General features: G+C 36.5%; 1 protein-coding gene across 3 annotated transcripts in view; it reads left to right on the top strand.

Annotated features, from left to right (window-relative positions):
• DYNC2H1 (dynein cytoplasmic 2 heavy chain 1) overlaps window positions 1-17,374 on the top strand; it is a 460,552-nt gene that overhangs the window by 334,870 nt on the left and 108,308 nt on the right. For all 3 annotated transcript variants that reach the window (XM_055422858.2, XM_055422857.2, XM_055422859.2), the window contains exon 84: window positions 10,075-10,284. In XM_055422858.2, coding sequence (XP_055278833.2) covers window positions 10,075-10,284 — 210 coding nt within the window. The remainder of the gene's footprint in view (window positions 1-10,074; window positions 10,285-17,374) is intronic.

Raw genomic sequence — 17,374 nt, 5'->3', positions numbered from 1 at the left:
TTGTTTTGCATCTGTTCTGTTTGATACTTTGAGAACTTGCAATTCTAAAAGCCAGCCTTCCCAGCTATGCCTGTTCCAATGTATTCCTCACGCAGCTGGGCTGCATGCTGTGAAATATCGAGTACTGTGTTGTCGTTGGTGGGTGCTTAATACTGCTATTTTCAGCCCTGAAATGGTAAGGTGGTGAGCAGTATTCTTTCCAGGGAAACATGAAAAGATAAGTTTGCAACCCAAAATTCTCCTAGCTTGACCCCAGCCATGCATCCAGCCCTCAGCTATAGGTTACCATATTCTCTACTTGCCTCTTACCCAAACCCTTTCTGTCTCCCAGATGTTTTCCATTCTTTTTTGTGCCATCTTCTGGGTGCAGTATCCTCTTGTTTTGTCCAAGACAGAATGCAGAAGTGGGAGATAGGTTGCCCATTTTGTCCAGAACCAAGCATAACTTTTAAAATGTCATTTTAACTTTTATTTGTAAGATAAATATAGATTCATTAAAAGATAGTTATTATTATATTATATTCATATAATATTTTATAGTCAAATTAATCTTTCAAATATCTTGTGCTTCATCCTGTTATAATGTTCTATTTTCTTATCTCTCCCATTTCCTTCCTGAAGCTATTGCCATAATTTAGGCTTTTATTCTTTCTCATACATTTTATTGCAGAAAACAGCAAATTTGACTTGCCTTATAATATGTCCATCCTCAAAGTCATATTTCAGATTATTACGTTAATTTTCCTAAAGAAAATCGTTTTTCACAACATGGCTCCATATCCAACCTAACCTGTAACCTTTTCCATAGTGAGGCAGATCTCAGTGGTTCTGTCTATGAGGACTTTCCAAATGCTGTTTCCTTCTACTGGAATCTCCTAGCTATGCTAAACCAGGGATGGGCAGGTAAAGTCCCAGCAGCTTCCAGAAACCTGCTCAGCTGTTAGTCATTTCCCTCTTCATACTTCTGTAGTATGGACTTATCATTTGCATAATAATAACCATACAAAATTATATTTTAAACTAAGCAAGTTAAGATTGGACTCTGAGGAATAGGCGTTCTCTTATTTGGAAATAGTGAAAGTCGTGTCGCCCAGTCATCTCTGACTGTGACCTCCATGGACAGTAGCCTGCCAGGCTCCTCTTCAATTTAGAGTGTTAGAGTAGGCTTTGGTTTGTGTTAAGATAAGGATTATGCTTCTTTCAAATAGTTGGAGATAGCACTAGTTTGGAACCATATAAGTTAAATTATCTTCTTGAAATTTATTGGAAATTCCAAGGGAGTGCATACAAACTAACATTAAAGTTTGATTGTGGCTATTTTTTGACAAGAGATTCTGACACATAAACTCCCCACTCCAGTTAGTACCAGATTTCAACGTAGGCTGTTTTCCTGTAGTCCCTGAGGCACAGGTGATGGGTGGAAGGCAGGTTATTTCTGTTTCAGTCTTTTATTGAGGATGGAATCATTTGGGGTTTCACGTTTTTTTGGATGTATCATTTTTACCTCTCCACCTTTAGCAGATATTGGACATTATCCCTGGTCTCCCACGCCATGTGTATGAATACCAAAGTTCAGGTTCACCAGTGTCTTTGAGCTTCAGTGGCTTGTTTGCTATTCTCATTCTTAGTATGGAGAAATAAAAACCTTTCTGGATAACTTGTATTCTCATAAAAAACCCCAGCCTTACGTGACTCTTCATATACTATGGAAATTAACTTTGTAACTATTTATCTAGCTAACTGCTATATTCAAAAAGGATGATAAAACTTGTATTATCTCTCTGAGAGAAACATATGTGACAGCTGTAAATTCCTTCTAAGCCTCAGGGCACTGGCAAGACTAGAGCATTATCTTCATAGGTATTTCCGTGACAGAGGATAGAGCCCAAACTTGGAAACATCTCTAGATCATTGACAACCAGCTGTGGAAAATTCTTAAAGAGATGGGAATTCTGAACCACCTTATTTGCCTCCTGAGAAAACTGTAAGCAGCATTTAGAACCAAACGTGGAGCAACGGATGGGTTCAACATTGGGAAAGGAGTCTGTCAAGGCTGTATATTGTCACCCTGCTTATTTAACTTGTATGTAGAGTACATCATGCAAAATCGGGGCTGGATGAAACACACGATGGACTCAAGATTGTTGGGACAAATAACGATAACCTCAGATATTCATATGACACCACCCTAATGGCAGAAAGTGAAGAAGAGCTAAAGAGCGTCTTGATGATGGTGAAAGAGGAGAGAGAAAAAAGCTGGCTTATAACTCCGCATTCAGAAAACTAAGATCATGGCATCTGGCGCCATCACTTCAGGGCAAATAGATGGGGAGAAAACAGAAACAGTGACAGACTTTATTTTCTTGGGCTCCAAAATCACTGGGGCAGATGGTGACTGAGCCATGAAATTAAAAGATGCTTGCTCCTTGGAAGAAAAGCTGTGACCAACCTAGACAGCATATTAAAAAAAAGAGAGACATCACTTTGCTGACAAAGGTCTGTATAGTCAAAGCTGTGGTTTTTCCCGTGGTCATGTATGGGTGTGAGAGTTGGACTGTAAAGAAAGCTGATCACTGAAGAATTGATGCTTTTGAACTGTGGTGCTGGAGAAGACTCTTGAGAGTCCCTTGGACTGCAAGGAGATCCAACCAGTCCATCCTAAAGGAGATCAGTCCTGAATATTCATTGGAAGGACTGATGCTAAAGCTGAAACTCCAATACTTTGGCCACCTGATGTGCAGAACTGACTCATTAGAAAAGCCCTGATGCTGGGAAAGATTGAGGGCAAGAGGAGAAGGGGGCAGCAGAGGATGAGATACCATCATCAACTCAATGGACATGTTTGAGCAAACTCCGGTGATAGCAAAAAACAGGGAAGCGTGGGGTACTGCAGTCCATTGTGTAGCACGGTCAGAGATGACCGAGCGACTGAGTAACAAGTAGACATTTGGGTCCTAGAGAGGTTTTTATGTACATACTGCAGGGTTGGTTAGATTTCCTAGGATATCCTCTTTGGAGGGGAACACAGCAGCTTCCTTCTTCCTCTTGATAAGCAGAGAATAACCTCTTCACCTATCCTTTGCGCACCTTGCTCACCGAGTGTGTGGCTACTTGCATAGGATAACTGATCTGGCTGTCATTTAGTCACCCCAAAGGTAAAACCTGGAGCAAAGGTGTAGGAGTAGCACATTATTTGCTATGAGGTGATAAATAATCTCTCTCTAATCCAGAATGCTTTGTGTTAACATTCAGGATGAAATTAATAAAGATGAAGTTTAAAAATCCAGCACTCACTTGTTTGAATAATTATTTATCTCTTCTCAGATCATAGTTGTAATTGAGTGTATTTAAGAAGTTGCTTTACTGTTTTACTCAACATATTTAGTTGTTTTCAGCAGTATCTTAACTCTGTTAAAAACAGAAGCTGAAAGTCTGCTTCTGATTTTGAAAACATTGTGAGTTAACGTGTGTCTCAAGTGATTATGCTTTGTAGACTCTCTTTTTCTGTTAAGTAATATTATGCAGTGTTGGACTTCAGAGTTTTTTTTTTTCCTCAGTGAATATCTGCACTGACTGTTGAAATGCTGACTGTTTCTTTTAGTCTTAAAATTATGAACCAGTTTGCTCACTGTATTGGAACAGTTGGTCACTCCTCAAACTTTTAAGCAACACACTCGCACACGCGAATGTACGTACACAGAAACATTTTATGCTGTGTTTCTAACAGTTAGTTGAACACACAAGAATGCCAAAAAGCATTCCACTGTTATGAAAATATATACATCATTTTTTAGGATGACATGGAAGCAAAGATAAACTATTCATTCTGGGTCCATTTTATAAAATGTGCTCTAGTGTTTCCTCTAAACAGGTATAAGTTTTCAAATTTGTGACATTTCTTAACATTCTTCATAATCTGCTCTTCTTGCTCCCTTTCTTTATATTGCTGAAACTGTTAAAAAAAAAAGCTTCATATGAAATTCATGAAGTGCCTGGCACAAAGTAGTATTCTTGAATGTTTTTCATTTTTCCATTTAAGTATCATGATCTGTGTAGATCTTTTAAATTGATATTTTGTTATTACTCTCTTACTCTGCTGTGTGCTGTATGTTTAGCTCAGTTGTGTCCGACTCTGCGCGACCCTATGGACGACTGTAGCCCCACCAGGCTCCTCAGTCCATGGGGATTCTCCAGGCAAGAATACTGGAGTGGGTTGCCATGCCCTCCTCCAGGGGATCTTCCCAACCCAGGAAGAATTTATGCTACTAAATTACCTCTTTTCTTGGTAGTTTGACAGAGCAGCAGAATCTTTCCTCTAACTAAGTTATGGACCTGCTGCTGCTGCTAAGCGGCTTCAGTCATGTCCGACTCTTTATGACCCCATAGACAGCAACTCACCAGGCTCCTCTGTTCCTGGGATTCTCCAGGCAAGAATACTGGAGTGGGAGTTATGGAGCAGATAGCCTATTAAAGTTCTTCCCTAGAAATAAATGTGGTTTTATTAATATGCCATTTCTATATTAATCCATGTTTTTTTAATTGCCGTTTTGTTTTACATACCCAAGTTATAAACAAATAATGACTTTCTATCAGAGACCCAAAAGATACAGACAGATCTAAAGGTCCTGTTGCGTGAGGACTGTCAATCTGTACTTGTCTCCCTAGGGGTACTGTGTTTGGTGTATATCAATATCACAGTATTATAAGTAAAAGTTATGAAATTCTCAGGCATGTAAAATTAGTAATTTGTATTTAATACAAAAGCTTCTTTCTATTAGCACTTAATAGCTTCATTTCTGTTTTTCTTTTAGAAAGGTATAATAGCGTACAGTGTCAGCTTCAGTGTAGCAACTCAAAGTACTCCCATCTTTTGTCTTTCGGCGTTGACCTCACTTGCTCTGCTAGTCACCAGCATCTCTCTCTTTCCTTCCCCCCCCTCTTTATATATATATATTTTTATATTTATATATAGTTTTTGTTGTTGCTTAGTCACTAAGTCATGTCGAACTCTTTGCAGTCCCATGGGAATCCCATGAGAAGCTCTCCAGGCTTCTCTGTCCATGGGATTTCCCAGGCACGAATCCTGGAGTGGGTTGCCATTTTCTTCTCCAGAGGATCTTCCTAACCCAGGGACTGAACCCACATCTTTTATCTGCATTGGCAGGTGGGTTCTTTATTACTGAGCCACCAGAGAAGTCCCACCATATATATATGTGTATGTGTGTGTGTGTTGTGCTGTTGCTTTAGTCATGTCCAACTCTTTGTGGTGCTATGGACCTGGTAGGCTCCTCTGTCTACGGGATTGTCCAGGCATGAATCCTGGAGTGGGTTACCATGCCCTTCTCCAGGGAATCTTGCCAACCCAGGGAACGAACCTGTATCTCTTACATCTCCTGCATTGCAGGTGGTTTCTTTAGCACTAGCACCACCAGGGAGGCATTACATATACACCCATATATACACACACACACACATATACACACATATATAATCATTATAATATCCATGGGATGTATATTCTAAAAGGGCTTATGCTGCACTGAACATGATATATGTGTATGTATGTGTATGCTCCACTTTTTATACAGCCTCTCTATTGTCAAAAAATGACTGCCTTGGTTCTCTACTTCATGATCTTTTCAGTTCAAGGGTAGTGAAAAGGAAGAGTTATCTGTTTATCAGAAGATGCAGGCAAGATTCTTACTGTGTTTTATCTCTGGTAATCTGCCCATCTCTCAACCAGTGACTATGGTCAGGACTGGAATGCTCTGATTAGTTAACTTCTAAGTCATATACTTAGAAGTTGGTGGCTCAGATCGTAAAGATTCTGCCTGTAATGCGGGAGACCCGGGTTTGATCCCTGGGTCGGGAAGATACCTTGGAGGAGGAAATGGCAACCCACTCCAGTGTTCTTGCCTAGAGAATCCCATGGACCATGGAGCCTGGTGAGCTATAGTCCATTGGGTCACAAAGTGTCAGACACGACTGAAGAGCCCTAGTATGCACACACGTCATATACCAGAGTCAACTCTACCAGAACCATTTGAACTTAGAGTTGGGAAAGTTTGTTTCTTCCCAGAGAGATAATAGGAAATTATTATCTGAAGAGGAATGAGGGATTACTGGAGGGCATAAGGAGAATTTCTGCCACATGGAAATGAAGATATCACCCCCTTTTCTGTAACTCAGAGCTACCCCACCTTTCTTTCTGATGTTTCTCACTTCCTTTTTTGCTTTTTAAAATGACTGTGTTAAGTCTTTTAGTATCTTTTTATCATAAAAAACATCTTCAACAAAGACATGATCATATGACAAGAGTAAAAATACTTCTGTCCAATTGTTGATTATTGTTCGATGAGTCATGGGTAAATACACATGTAGAAACTACAGTTCACATCTTACTAATCTCATTGAACTGCAGATCTGGAAGGGACTCTGATGTTATCTAGAGCAATATGTGAATCTCCATAATGCTTTGAATAAGTGGGAGTGGCCAAATCTGAACTGCCACCAGTTTCTGTAAATACAGATGTATTGAAAGTCATCCATGCCTGTTTGTTTATATATTGTCTGTTGCTAAATTATATATTGTCTGTTGCTAGTCTCTGTTGTTATAACAGAGATTTTATATCCCACAAAATCTGACATTTGCTATCTGAATCTTTATAGAAAAACTTGCTAACCTTTACTCATTGCTTGAATTTCCTTTAGTGGCAAAATATTCTGAGAAGGAATCATTTTCAAAAAACTTTAATTATTAAAAAAATGGAGAGAGTAGTACTTCTATGTGTCCTCTGTTTTATGTATGTCTAAATTAGTATCTCGTTTAAGGAACTATTCTAGTTAAAACACAAAAATTCTGGATTAACACCTAAATTGTTCCCAAAATTAGACTAGTTTTTTTCTTGCTCAAAAGATAATTCTTGCTTAATAATTAAGTTTTTAAAAATCCACAATCATTTCTTCTCCAACAGCTTCATAATTAGATAATGATATCCTATGAATACACTTAGTTTTTTAATGATAAGATGAATTTTAAAATGTCAAAGATGTCCTTCCAAAGTACATGATTCAATTATATTTATTTATAAAAAAAGTTTTCTTATAATTAATTTACTAAAGCTATGACTGCCATCCCTAGATAGTTTCATTGAAAAATGTCTTACAGTGATGTAATTTGCTCATCGCAATTTTAGCTACTTGAATTATAAATAATACTTAATCTGAGGTTGTTTTAAGATTAATGTAGCACTTTAACACGTTTCTCCTGATATAAATCTCTATACTTAACTCTTTCAGAATGTATAAAATACCTATATTTTTACAGTTAAAGTTGTATTAATTTTCTAATAAAGCTTTATGAAGGCATGTAGGAAATGAATTATGTTATAAAATATAATTTACTTTGATGTCTTCTGCTGTATTTCAGTCATTCATTTATCACAATTTATATCACTTTGGGGTTTCTTACTGTTAGTATTTTTCATAAATTTTTTCATTTTTCATTAATCAAACACTTTTTTTAAGACCCTACTGTGTGCTGTTTTCTCCCATGTTCTTCTGTTCTTATTGCTGAACTTATATCATTTTACTTGATAGTTTCTAGACCAACACTATGCAATAGAAATATAATGTGAAACACAAATAGAAGCTATAATTATAATTTTAAATTTTCTAGCAGCCATATTCAAATAAGTATGAAGAAATAAAATTAATAATATATTTTATTTAACCTGATGTTTTCAAAATATTAGCATTTCAACAGGTGATCAATATAAAATTATTAATGTGGTATTTCACATCCTTTTTTCATATTAAGTCTTTGAAATTCAGTTGGTATTTTACACTTACTGCACATCTCTAGACCATAGTTCTTACCTAAACTCTATTTCAATTTTAAGTAGTTTTGATAGGTACTCTCTTAAATCAACTTTTTAAAAAGTTCAGTACACTAAGTTTTCTATTTTTTAGTATCATAAATAAATGGAATCTTGTTTGAATGATCTAAGATTCCATTTTTGTGTGTTCTTCTATAAAGTAACAGTGTGAACAGTGCAGATTTGACTCATAAGTTTAATAGAATGGATAAAAACCTATAAACTAAGTTATTATTCAGTAATCTTTACCAAGAGGCTCTTGATGAAAGTGAAAGAGGAGAGTGAAAAAGTTGGCTTAAAACTCAACATTCAAAAAACTAAGATCATGGCATCCGGTCCCATCACTTCATGGCAAATAGATGGGGAAACAATGGAAACCGTGACAGACTTTTATTTTCTTGGGCTCCAAAATCACTGTAGATGGTGACTTCAGCCATGAAATTAAAAGACGCTTGCTCCTTGGAAGAAAAGCTGTAACCAACGTAGACAGCGTATTAAAAAGCAGAGACATTTCTTTGCTGACAAAGGTCCATATAGTCAAAGATACGGATTTTCTAGTGGTCATGTATGGATGTGAGTGTTGGACCATAAAGAAAGCTGAGCACTGAAGAATTGATGCTTTTGAACTGTGGTGTTGGAGAAAACTCCTGAGAGTCCCTTGAACTACAAGGAGATCAAGCCAGTCAATCCTGAAGGAGATCAGACCTGAATATTCATTGGAAGGACTGATGCTGAAGCTGAAACTCCAATACTTTGGCCACCTGATGTGAAGATTTGACTCTCGAGTCCTGATGCTGGGAAAGATTGAAGGTGGGAGCAGAAGGGGACAAAAGAGGAAAGAGATGGTTGGATGGCATCACTGACTCGATGGACATGAGTTAGTACAAGCTCCAGGAGTTGGTGATGGACAGAGAGGCCTGGCGTGCTGCTATCCATGGGGTTGCAGTCTCGGACATGACTGAGTGACTGAACTGAACTGAATTTTTACCAGTCTTAGTATAAGATTGATAAAGATTTAAGTACCACATATTATTCACTTCCAGGAATGGTTTTTACTATGAGGAATTATGGAAAGTAATTTTATGTCAGTTTTATAACTTGATTAAGTTTGGAGGTGTGTGAAGTATTATTTATTTCATGCTCTGGTTCAAATAATTTCAATCTAGATGGTAATATTTATAGTTAATTTTAATAATATACTCTTTATCTCTTCTAGATTTAGAGTTCACCACTGTGTACTTTTATAGGTACATTTATGTGCATTTTTGTGTCTATCAAAAATGATTCCAACAGCTTTAATATTTTAAATGTAGTATTAAAACAAATAAAATGCCTAAAGTTGAACTCATAGTCTGAATCTATTTTCAGGAATGACTTCAGGCCAGTAAAATTTATTTCACAATTATTTAATGGCTAGATCTTCATATTATTATATTAAATCATCATACCAAAAACAGACAGTGCTCTCATAGAATATGGGAGTTGTGACAACCACTAGAACAAGAAGAGGGGATCCTTCATTAGGAATGTGAGCAGACTATAAAGACATCAGGAAAATGGGCAGTAGGTAAGAGCACGGACTTCCTAGTGCTGCCTCTGACAGTTTTTGACACATTTAGAATACTAATGAGGTGATTTTTTTTTCTTCTTCTTAACTATGTAGACTGTTTGGAAACGGCTGGGATTCCTTGACTTTTTTTTAGCAATCTGAGAAGCCCAAGTTCCATGTATCAGAGCCTCTCTTAAAGTGTAGATGTAGAAATAAATACTAAGATACAATATTCACTGGTGCAGATCTTTAATGTACTTTTTAAAGTTTACATACAGGTAATTTTCAAATTGAAATAAATATTTGCTCACATATTTTTCAAAGCCATGATTCCTTCTGCTTTCCTGTAGTGATTGAGTGGTAGTTAAGCTGTGCTGCTCTCTCTGCATTAGCTTACAGTGTGCCGTTCCTACACTTTCCAGCCGTATTGACTGCTGTGTTGCCGTTCTCAGTTCCCACTCTCACCCCATTTAAGTTGGTGAAGTCCAGAATTCTTTTCCTATGTATTTATGGGTTTAATAAATTTGGCCATTCATAAGAGAGTATTTCAAAACAAGTATACCAACAAAAGGTTTAAATAACTTTTGAATGTTTTAATATATTTGTGTTACTTTTTAGCAAATATTACATGATACATTATTCTTCTAGAATTCAAACCTGATTCATCAGAAATTGTCGCCTCCTAATGATCGCCAAGGATCTCCAATATTATCCTTCATCATTCTTGAACAATTTAACGCCATCCGCTTAGTACAGAGTGTCCATCAGTCTCTTGCTGCTCTCAGCAAAGTCATCAGAGGAACCACCTTATTGAGTTCAGAAGTACAAAAATTGGCAAGTGCTTTATTAAACCAAAAGGTAAGCCAATATTAAATATATGTGTTTTATTTTCATTAATGTAAGTGACTCCTCCATCTTGTATACCTTTGTTCGAAGTCTTAAAATTTACAGTAACAGAAAATCCAAGTTAAACTAGCTTAGTGTGTCCAACTCTGTGACCCCATGGACTATACAGTCCATGGAATTCTCCAGGTCAGAATACTGGAGTGGGTGGCTTTTCCCTTCTCCAGGGTAAACTAGCTTAAGCCACATGGAATTAATTGGCTGTTGTAACTGAAGGATCCAAGGGTAGCTGCATTAAATCAGCTTGGTGCAGCTTGCAGTTGTCATTAGGATCTCAGCTTGTGTTATTTATCTCCCTCTGTAGTCATTGTGTGTATGTCTGTGTGTCTGTGTGTGTATGCATCTTCCAGAACAACTTCACTTTTGGGTGGGTCATCTACATATGGTGGTATCCCAGGAGTTCAAGTCTTACGTTGTCTAAGTCCAAGAGAAAGAATACCTGTTTCCTGGCAACTCAAGCAAAAATCTTGGGATTAACTTTGCTTCAAACTGAATGGCTTGTGTTTTATGCCTAGTCCTTTACTAGTTCTGTCGGCAGCTTATGCGAAGGTCTCACTGGCTGGGGCTTCAGCCAAATGCATCTCCCAGAATCTGGGGAGAGATTCTGCTCCATCTGTAATATATATATACTACAAGTAAGGGAAGGATACTTACCAAATAGAAACATCATAAGCAGAGGAAAAGGAAATCAACACATCTCTTGCTGAGTAATTGGACCATTATAAATGACATTCAAATCCATGTTATTTCGTATCTATTGGATAAAAACAAAGCATTCAGAGTATATTATGTAGATTCACTTTAGCTAATTTGGAGAATATAAACTTTGCAGAACCTGGCATTTGGAAAAGATGTCACTAGGGCTCTATAGGAATTAAGAAAAAAAATTTTTTTTTCCTGGTGTTTACCCTCAATATAGAGAAACTGATAGTCAACCTAAAAGTCTTCTCTGTTTGAAAATAAAAGACTGTCTTCCTAGAACTGCCTGTATCTTACTCCTTAACATAAAAAAGATTTCTGTTTTAATTCAGGCTGCTATAACAAACTAACATAGAATGGATAGCTTAAACAACAAATATTAATTTCTCACAATTCTGGAGGCTGTAAAGTCAAAGACTGAGTTAGTTAGTTCTGGGGTCTGGTAAGACCTGCTTCCTAATTTGCGATGGCTGTCTTCTTGCTGTGTCCTCACAGGGTATAGAGGAATGAGAGGAAACGCACTCTCTCCTGTCTCTCCTTCTGAGAACACTAATTCCATCATCAAGTCTCCACTCACTCTTACAGCCTAATTACCTCCCCCAGACGCTTCCAGATCATGACAGCAGGGTTTAGGGTTTCAGCATACGTATTTTGGGGGGATAAAAACTTTCAGCCCATCTTAATATTCTTTATTCACATATACAAAAAGATCTATTCCAGGGGCTTTCTTGGAGATCCAGTGGTTACAGCTCCCTGCTTCTAGTGAAATGGGGGCAAGTTTGATCCTGACTAAGATCTTGCATGCCACAGGGTATGGCCCAAAAAATTCAATGTAAGAAATCAATAAATTAAATAAATTTTTTAAAAAAATTTCAAAAAGATGTAGCAAGTGTATGTTCCTCTTTTCTTTACCCTGGATAAGAGAGTCTCAGCTTTGCGTTGTGTTTTTTTTGTGTGTAGATTACTATCTCTATTAATCATTTGTAGTCATCAGAGTGGTGTAGTACTGTATTGTATTACAAATTGTAAGTAATTTGTTTCCAATTTAAAATAGATATATTATCAATCTTGAAAGCTTCATGACAGAGTGAAGGAACCAGTGGTAAAGTGTTCTAAGAACTTTAAAATTACATTAATTAACTCATTTAATCACCACATTAACAGTAGGAGATGGTGCTGTGAAATCCGCATTTTACTGTGAGGAACCTGGGGCAGAGGAGCATTAAATAATTTAACCCATCACACAACGAGTAATTTACACAGTCAGGATTTGAATCTAGACAGGTCTGATTGTCATAATAAATGTAAATGAATTTAAATCTGTGGAAAGATAAATACTCATGAGAGTGTGTATCTTTAAATCCAACTACAGGCTGTGTGTGGGTAAAATGTGTGGTACAGACAGTTAGAGTGGCGTCAAGAGTAGGAGGAGACTAGTGACGCTGGGAGAACATGACTGGGTAGAAGAGAGCAGGCAGTCCAGTGGAGCTGGTTTACAGCGAAGCCTAGTAAAACCAAGGCTTCATCCGGCTTCTGAGGTCTTTAAAGCAAAGCAAAGAGTTTGGATTCAGTGTTACAGGAAGTAAGACTATGCTCATGTAAATATAATGTAATAAAGACGCTAAGAATGCGGCTTCCAGAACAGGTCTGCCTGTTTTGCTCTGTTCTGCCAGTTAATAGCTGTGTGACTTTGGACAGGTCACTGAAACCTTTTAAACTTCTCATGTGTCAGATGAGAGTAATAAAGGGACCCACATCATGTGATTGTTGTGGAAGTTAGACTGTTATCATGGATAAAGTGCTCGAGGATTCTGTGTGATATTAATGGAAAATGTGAAAGGTAATGACAAATGTGATTTCTTGTTTTGTTTCTGCTGTTACCCATTTGGGTAATCTTTGACATACCCATTTGAAAAAATGGGTAAATTATTTTTATGACTAATGTGATATTGTTTACAATAGATCTTATTGAAAGATAGTAGAAAAACTAAATGGTTTTGTTGTATGAAACATGTTCCTTGAATAAGACCAAAGAATGATATTTTAGGGAAGGGTCCTAGATTATTAATTGTTTATAACATTTCTTATCTTCACCTCAGCCCATTAAGCTCTGCTAAGTGTTTCTGTAATTGATATAGGATCTGATGACTTATTTCTTAAAAATATGTTTATGTAAGATATGTGCAGTCTTTTAATTAACATTGTTAATTATTGTGTTCTACATTACACTTTGACTTAAGACATATAGCCTCTAAAATATCACTATTTTTAAAATATTTGTATAATTTGCCTGAAAGTGAATTTGTTAAAATTCTTTCTAAGGATAAAAAAAGTGCTTTGTGAAGCACATTTAAATTATATCACAGATAATATCTTTGGAAATATTTCAGGGTGTTTGGTAAAACTAAAATAAGACATGGCTGACTTTCACTGGGATAAGATCAGTAAAATAGTTTCTTTTTTTTTGTAAAATAGTTTTTACCAAAAATTGGAATCTACTGCTATCCCATTTATTTCAGGATAAAAATTTAATGTTTTATTACATTTGAATGTGACAAGTTCTGAATTATGTGATATGACTTAATGTAATTTAGGAAATAGTTCAGTACTTGACATTTTCTTTACAGTCTCTTAAATGATTGGAGTAAGAATTTTCCTAGGGAGAATTATGACATTTTTTCCTTGACACATTTCTGGTGATCTACTGAAACTTCTTTGTAAAAAATCACCGTACTTAAAATATGCTTGTTAGGACATGATATTGTGAAATATTGTTATTCTTCTTTTATACATAGGCTTTTAATCATAATTTAGAAGATAAGCAAAAGTTGGAAAGATACAACACTAAATTACCTCATCTTTCTTGTAAATAATCACTATGTGAATTACCATTTTGCAGAAATTACTCGATCATGTTGCTTTAAAAAAGATTATTGTAATAGTATCCCTTTAAAGGCAGTGTAGGTATTTCCTGTATTTTTCAGTCTATCTTAACATATTAGGTGGTAACACTAAAGCTTTTTAATTTTTTTTTTTATTATTATCTTTTTGGAGTTAATTTATTTTTTATTGGAGGCAAATTATTTTATAATATTATATTGGTTGGTTTTGCCAAACATTGATATGAATTTGCCCCGGGTTTACATAAGTTCCCCCTCCTGAACCCCCCTCCCACCTCCCTCCTCCCTTTATCCTCCCTCTGGGTCATCCCCGCATGCCAGCCCCGAGCATCCTATAACATGCATCGACCCTAACTGGTGATTCGTTTCACATATGACAACATACGTGTTTCAATGACATTCTCCCAAATCATCCCACCCTCACCCTCTCCCATAGAGTCCCAAAGACTGTTCTATACATCTGTGTCTCTTTTGCTGTCTCGTATACAGGGTTATCATTTGCATCTTTCTAAATTACATATATATGTGTTAGTATACTGTATTGGTGTTTTTCTTTCTGGCTTACTTCACTCTGTATAATAGGCTCCAGTTTCATCCACCTCATTAGAACTGATTCAAATGTATTCTTTTTAATGGCTGAATAATACTCCATTGTGTATATGTACCAAAGCTTTCTTATCCATTCGTCTGCAGATGGACATCTAGGTTGCTTCCATGTCCTGGCTATTATAAACAGTGCTGCAATGAACATTGGAGTACACGTGTCTCTTTCAATTCTGGTTTCCTCGCTGTGTATGCCCAGGAGTGCGATTGCTGGATCATATGGCAGTTCTATTTCCAATTTTTTGAGGAATCTCCACACTGTTCTCCATAGTGGCTGTATTAGTTTGCATTCCCACCAACAGTGTAAGAGGGTTCCTTTCTCTCCACATCCTCTCCAGCATTTATTGCATGTAGACTTTTGGATAGCAGCCATTCTGACTGGTGTTAAATGGTATCTCATTGTGGTTTTGATTTGCATCTCTCTGATTATGAGGGATGTTGAGCATTTTTTCATGTGTTTGTTAGCCATCTTTATGTCTTCTTTGGAGAAATTTCTGTTTAGTTCTTTGGCCCATTTTTTGATTGGGTCCTTTATTTTTCTGGAATTGAGCTGCAGGAGCTGCTTGTATAATTTGGAGATTAATCCTTTATCAGTTGCTTCATTTGCTATGATTTTCTCCCATTCTGAAGGCTGTCTTTTCACCTTACTTATAGTTTCCTTTGCTGTGCAGAAGCTTTTGATTTTAATTAGGTCCCATTTGTTTATTTTTGCTTTTATTTCCAATATTCTGGGAGGTGGGTCATGGAGGATCCTGCTGTGATTTATGTCGGAGAGTGTTTTGCCTACGTTCTCCTCTAGGAGTTTTATAGTTTCTGGTCTTACATTTAGCTCTCTAATCCATTTTGAGTTTATTTTGGTGTATGGTGTTAGGAAGTGTTCTAGTTTCATTCTTTTACAAGTGGCTGACCAGTTTTCCCAGCACCACTTGTTAAAGAGACTCTCTTTTCTCCATTTTATATTCTTGCCTCCTTTGTCAAAGATGAGGTGTCCACAGATGCGTGGATTTATCTCTGGGCTTTCTATTTTGTTCCATTGATCTATATTTCTGTCTTTATGCCAGTACCATACTGTCTTGATGACTGTGGCTTTGTAGTAGAGCCTGAAGTCCGGCAGGTTAATTCCCCCAGTTCCATTTTTCTTCCTCAAGATTGCTTTGGCTATTTCGAGGTTTTTTGTATTTCCATACAAATTGTGAGATTATTTGTTCTAGTTCTGTGAAAAATATTGTTGGCAGCTTGATAGGGATTGCATTGAATGTATAAATTATTTTGGGTAGTATACTCACTTTTACAATATTTATTCTTCCAATCCATGAACATGGTATTTTTCTCCATCTATTAGTGTCCTCTTTGATTGCTTTCAGTAGTGTTTTATAGTTTTCTATGTACAAGTCTTTTGTTTCCTTAGGTAGATATATTCCTAAGTATTTAATTCTTTTCGTTGCAACAGTGAATGGAATAGTTTCCTTAATTTCTCTTTCTATTTTCTCATTATTAGTGTATAGGAATGCAAGGGATTTCTGTGTGTTGATTTTATATCCTGCAACGTTACTGTAATCATTGATTAGCTCTAGTAGTTTTCTGGTAGAGTCTCTAGGGTTTTCTGTGTAGAAGATCATGTCATCAGCGAACAGTGAAAGTTTTACTTCTTCTTTTCCAATTTGGATTCCTTTTATGTCTTTTTCTGCTCTGATTGCTGTAGCCAAAACTTCCAGAACTATGTTGAATAGTAGTGGTGAGAGTGGGCACCCTTGTCTTGTTCCTGACTTTAGGGGAAATGCTTTCAGTTTTTCACCATTGAGGATAATGTTAGCTGTGGGTTTGTCATATATAGCTTCTATTATGTTGAGGTATGTCCCTTCTATTCCCACTTTCTGGAGGGTTTTTATCATAAATGGATGTTGAATTTTGTCGAAGGCTTTCTCTGCATCTATTGAGATAATCATATGATTTTTATTTTTCAGTTTGTTAATGTGGTGTATTACGTTGACTGATTTGTGGATATTGAAGAATCCTTGCATTCCTGGGATAAAGCCCACTTGGTCATGATGTATGATTTTCTTAATATGCTGTTGGATTCTGATTGCTAGAATTTTGTTAAGGATTTTTGCATCTATGTTCATCAGTGATATTGGCCTGTAGTTTTCTTTTTTTGTGGGATCTTTACCAGGTTTTGGGATTAGGGTGATGGTGGCCTCATAGAATGAGTTTGCAAGTTTCCCTTCCTCAGCAATTTTCTGGAAGAGTTTGAGTAGAATAGGTGTTAGCTCTTCTCTAAATTTTTGGTAGAATTCAGCTGTGAAGCCATCTGGACCTGGGCTTTTGTTTGCTGGGAGATTTTTGATTACAGTTTCAATTTCCGTGCTTGTGATGGGTCTGTTCAGATTTTCTATTTCTTCCTGGTTCAGTTTTGGAAAGTTGTATTTTTCTAGGAATTTGTCCATTTCTTCCAGGTTATTCATTTTATTGCCATATAATTCCTGATAGTATTCTCTAATAATCCTTTGTATTTCTGTGTTGTCAGTTGTGATCTCTCCATTTTCATTTCTAATTTTATTGATTTGGTTCTTCTCCCTTTGTTTCTTGATAAGTCTGGCTAGCGGTTTGTCAATTTTATTTACCTTCTCAAAGAACCAGCTTTTGGCTTTGTTGATTTTTGCTATAGTCTCTTTTGTTTCTTTTGCATTTATCTCTGCCCTAATTTTTACAATTTCTTTCCTTCTACTGACCCTGGAGTTCTTCATTTCTTCCTTTTCTAATTGCTTTAGATGTAGAGTTAGGTTATTCAGTTGACTTTTTTCTTGTTTCTTGAGGTGTGCCTGTATTGCTATGAACTTCCCCCT

This window comes from Moschus berezovskii, chromosome 14 (genome assembly GCF_049115385.1).
Source record: "Moschus berezovskii isolate FMDL1 chromosome 14, NW_MosBer_1.0, whole genome shotgun sequence".
Classification (NCBI taxonomy): domain Eukaryota; kingdom Metazoa; phylum Chordata; class Mammalia; order Artiodactyla; family Moschidae; genus Moschus; species Moschus berezovskii.
The sequence above is the reverse complement of the archived record's forward strand: the minus strand, read 5'-3'. Positions and strand labels throughout refer to the sequence as shown.